Source organism: Eriocheir sinensis, chromosome 29, assembly GCF_024679095.1.
Source record: "Eriocheir sinensis breed Jianghai 21 chromosome 29, ASM2467909v1, whole genome shotgun sequence".
In the NCBI taxonomy this organism is placed as follows: domain Eukaryota; kingdom Metazoa; phylum Arthropoda; class Malacostraca; order Decapoda; family Varunidae; genus Eriocheir; species Eriocheir sinensis.
The window spans coordinates 8,722,924-8,727,421 of record NC_066537.1 but is presented as its reverse complement, the minus strand read 5'-3'; the positions used below and the strand labels follow the sequence as shown (position 1 = coordinate 8,727,421).

The 4,498-nt window shown below is 42.9% G+C and overlaps 1 protein-coding gene across 30 annotated transcripts in view; it reads left to right on the top strand.

Annotated features, from left to right (window-relative positions):
- Window positions 1-1,306: 1,306 nt before the first annotated feature.
- LOC127004981 (period circadian protein-like) overlaps window positions 1,307-4,498 on the top strand; it is a 141,040-nt gene continuing 137,848 nt past the window's right edge. For all 30 annotated transcript variants that reach the window (XM_050873370.1, XM_050873365.1, XM_050873364.1 and 27 more), the window contains exon 1: window positions 1,307-1,513. In XM_050873370.1, the coding sequence (XP_050729327.1) occupies window positions 1,483-1,513 (31 nt within the window). In that variant the 5' untranslated portion in view covers window positions 1,307-1,482. The remainder of the gene's footprint in view (window positions 1,514-4,498) is intronic.

The window sequence follows — 4,498 nt, the reverse complement described above, 5'->3', positions numbered from 1 at the left end:
TTTGTTTGTTTGTATGTGTGTATGTATGTGTGTGTGTGTGTGTGTGTGTGTGTGTGTGTGTGTGTGTGTGTGTGTGTGTGTGTGTGTGTGTGTGTGTGTGTGTGTTATTGTTTTGTCTTGTTTTTTTTTTTTTTTTTTTCATCACCAATTTTTCACCTTTTTTCATTACCATTTTATTATTTTTTTTATCATTTTCATCATTAATATTTTTCATTCAATTCTTTTTATGATTATTCTCTCTCTCTCTCTCTCTCTCTCTCTCTCTCTCTCTCTCTCTCTCTCTCTCTCTCTCTCTCTCTCTCTCTCTCTCTCTCTCTCTCTCTCTCTCTCTCTCTCTCTCTCTCCCTCCCTCCCTACCTGGCACACCTGTCTCTCCCTCCCTCCCTCTCTCCCTCTCATCTATGGCTCTTCTCTTCAGCATCCACCCTCCCCTGTGGCACTCTTTCCTATTTCCCCTTATTACACGCTTCTACGGCCCCTCCTCTTGTGTTTGAGGGTTCTTATAGATGTTTTAATTAGTTTTTATATATTGTGAAGGACTAAGAGTGTCTGTATTGGTTTATTTTGGGTGTTAGATAAGTGCCAGACGGAGGGTTTAGTAGGGAGGACGGCCGCTGGGAGGATGAGCCAACAGCCTCACGTGTTAGAAATCGTGACTACCTGAATCGCCCTTTTATGGGACTTAGGGGCCTTTCTATGGGTCCTAAGGGTGGCTAACGGGGTTCTAGTTAATTTTTCATCCATATTCTCACTTTTCCTTTGTCTAGAGCGACGGGAAGTGTGTTAACCAGGGATCACGTTTATGGGTGCGTGAGCCCGTGGGCGCACAAGCAGGTGTTGAGATGTTCGATAACTATGCATTCTACGGTACTACTCGGAAGGCTTGGACGTACATTCAACTATATTTTTCTTGTTTATATCGCTAACTAACGCTTTGGTACTGTTTTAATGGGTATATATTAAGCATAAGGACCTCTAGTAATGAAATCTACCCATGTTTGATATATAGTTATGCCAGATATACGATTTTTCTCTAATTGAAACGGCATGAATGGAATTTGTATACTGGTTGAGATTCACGCCTCCCAGACCGCATATAATACTCAAACACGTGATAATTTAACTATAAAGATGCGAAGGTGTGGTTTTAAGGCAGTATGAGGGGTGTTGTATGTTCTGATAAGGGTGAAATATGAGGCACGTGCGGGGGTGAGGCGGTGACGTACGACAACTTTACAAACCCCTACGAGAGTGCCAGGAGAACCGAGGCGCTGCAGGGGTGCCTCGGCCTCCGTCCCGCAGTTCTTTACGAGACGTGGCCGCGAGAGGAGACCAGGCGGTGCAGTGCTAGACGGCCATTTACAAGAAGACCAGTGCTTGTAAACGTCCTGGCTAGTGATAAACAAATAATATGGTGCTAGGCGGTGACCCGGACCAAGGGTGAAGCGTGTGCGGCGATTAGAAGCGAAGATATCAGCAAAAATGGAGAATATGGCGGAGAATCATAATCAAGGTGAGACTGTTTTTCTTGTTGTTTGCTGTTGTTTTGGTGATTTTTTTTTGTCTTAGTTTGTTTTTCTTAATTTGTTTTTATTTGATTTTCTTGTTTTTGTGGTTTTGTTTTGTTTTTTGGTGTTTTTTGTCTTCGTTTGTTTTTCTTGTTTTTCTTTTGTTTTGATTTTCTTTTTTTGGAATTTTGTGATTATTTTTTTGATTCTCTCTCTCTCTCTCTCTCTCTCTCTCTCTCTCTCTCTCTCTCTCTCTCTCTCTCTCTCTCTTTCCTCTCCTTTTCCCTTTTCTCTCTTAATTTCCTCTCACTCTCGTTCCTCTCTTTCTTCCCCCTCCCCTTTCTTTCCTCCCCTCCCTTTTCCTCTCTCCTTTCCTCTTCTCCCCACCTTCCTCCCCTCAAGTTTCCTCATTTTCTTTCCCTTCTTTTCCTCTTTCCTCCCCCTTCTTCTCTGTCCTCTCCATATGTTTCTCTCCCCTTCTTTCCTCTTCTCCCCTTCTTTTTCCTCCCCTCTAATTTCCTCTCCATTTTTTTTCTTTCCATTCTTTCCCTCTCTTTCCTCCCCGTATTTTTCCTCTCCCCTTCTTGTCTCTCCATTTCCCTTTTCTCCCCATTTAATTTCCTTTCACTATCGTTCCTCTCACTTTTTCCTCCCATTCTTTTCCTCCCTATTCCCTTTTTTACTCTCAATTTTCCTCCCCTCCCTTATTTCCTTCCAATTTCTTCCTTCTTTCTATTCACTTCTCCCCTTCCCGTCATTCCTCCATTTATTTCTTCCTCCCCTCTTTTTTTCCTCCCCATTTCTTTCCTCCCCTTCAAGAAAAAGAGGTAGAGGATGCGTTATTATTATTATTATTATTATTATTATTATTATTATTATTATTATTATTATTATTATCATCATCATCATTATTATTGTTATTATTATTGCTGCTACAACTACTACTACGGGTACTACTACTACTACTACTACTATTGTTCCTGCTATGCTATCACTGCTTCTACTGCTACGCCTGATGATGATAACGATACTAGCGACCCCTTTCTCCGGGTGGCGCAGTGGTATAGATAATCTACTCGTCATTCATTGGTCCCGCATTCGAGTCCCGGCCTACGTGACTTTTGTATGTGGGCGACACTGTACTATTATTTGATTAGGCTCATTCTCGATCTCTTACAGTGAAGAAAAAAGGAGAGTCGGGGACATATTGAGCAGCGGGCTTTTTTTTTTCATTATTGTTTCTTTTATTTTGCGCTTGAACTGTTTCCTCTACTGTAAAAAAAAAAAAATAATAATAATATGCAATAGCTGCGCGTGACCTTGGTGCTCATCTACGTCACAGTGGCCTGAGATTAATAGTTATTTGCGCATTATTATTCACGCTGGGTTGAAAGAGAAGGATGTTGAAGGTAGGGGGAGGAAAGGGAGACAAATGAAGGGGAAGGGGAGTGGAAGGGAGAAAGAGATGGATACTGAAGGGGGGAGGGCAACAGAGAAAGGGGAGGAGGAGGGGAAGGGAGAGAAGGATATTGGAGGGAGACAGAAGGAAGGGGAGGGGGAAGAGGAGGATGTTGAAGGGAGATAGAGGAAGGGGAGTGGAGAAAGAAGGATCTTGCAAGAGAGAGAGAGAGAGAGAGAGAGAGAGAGAGAGATGTTGAAGGAAAGGGAAGTAGAGGAAGGGGAAAAGAACGAAGGGCACTGAAGGGAGGAAGATGAGAGAGAGAGAGAGAGAGAGAGAGAGAGAGAGAGAGAGAGAGAGAGAGGTTAGCCTAATACTGAGACTACTGTTAACAAATTGAATCTGCTTGATGACTTATACACACCTGCACCCCCTCCCCTTCACCCTCTCTCTCTCTCTCTCTCTCTCTCTCTCTCTCTCTCTCTCTCTCTCTCTGGCGTTCTCTCCGTTCCATGTCATTTCGAAATACATAAAAAGGAGAAAGTGACGAAAGGGGTTTAAGAGAGAGAGAGAAGCACCGCAAGATCCGTAGCCTATATTTCACATCTCGTCTTTGTACTCTTCTTCCTCCTCCTCCTCCTCCTCCTCCTCCTCCTTTTCTTCTTCTTCTTCTTCTTGTTACTTTACCCTTCACAAGAGGATGTTGCGAGAGTGTTGTGTGTGTTTGTGTTGCTGTGTGTGTGTGTGTGTGTGTGTGTGTGTGTGTGTGTGTGTTGCATGGTTTAAAGTGTTGCAGCAATGAGTATAGTAATGATTTTGTGCTCTCTCTCTCTCTCTCTCTCTCTCTCTCTCTCTCTCTCTCTCTCTCTCTCTCTCTCTCTCTCTCTCCTCCATCTCTCACCTTTTCATTCTTCTCGTTCCTGGAGTCACCTGTTAGTTAATTAGATTTCAATTTCAATAGAAGGAAAAGCCATTCGTTTGAGAGAGAGAGAGAGAGAGAATCTGATCAGTATTGTTTCCTCGGATTTTTCGTTTGATGATTTACTCTACGATGAAAGACCTATTGAGAGAGAGAGAGAGGAGATGGGAGTTACGAAGAAACCGTGAGAAAGTATTGTAAGAAAGACCAATTGAGACAGGTTAATTACACTGTTGCTTACCTGTTCTCTCCTGTCTCATCTCACCTTCACACCCACACCCACACCTGGCGGCCTTGACCTGTTACCCATACACTCCCTTACCTGCCTACTCTACACCTTCTACAGCAATACAACACCACCTCCTACTTATCCCTTACTTTTTTTGTTTTTTCCTTCCTTTTCTCTCCTACTAACATCAACAACTCTCTTTCCTACCTGTTCCTTCCTTCCTTTCCTTTCCTTCCTTCTTCCTTCGTTTCCACCTACTTGTTCCTTCCTTCCCTTCCTTCCTTCCTTCCTTCCTTCCTTCGTTTCCACCTACTTGTTCCTTCCTTCCCTTCCTTCATTTCCTTCCCTCATTCCTGCCTTCGTTTCCACTCCTTCCCATATCACTTCAGAATGCTAACACAATACTAATAGGTCTACTAACACATTATTCATTCTCATTATTA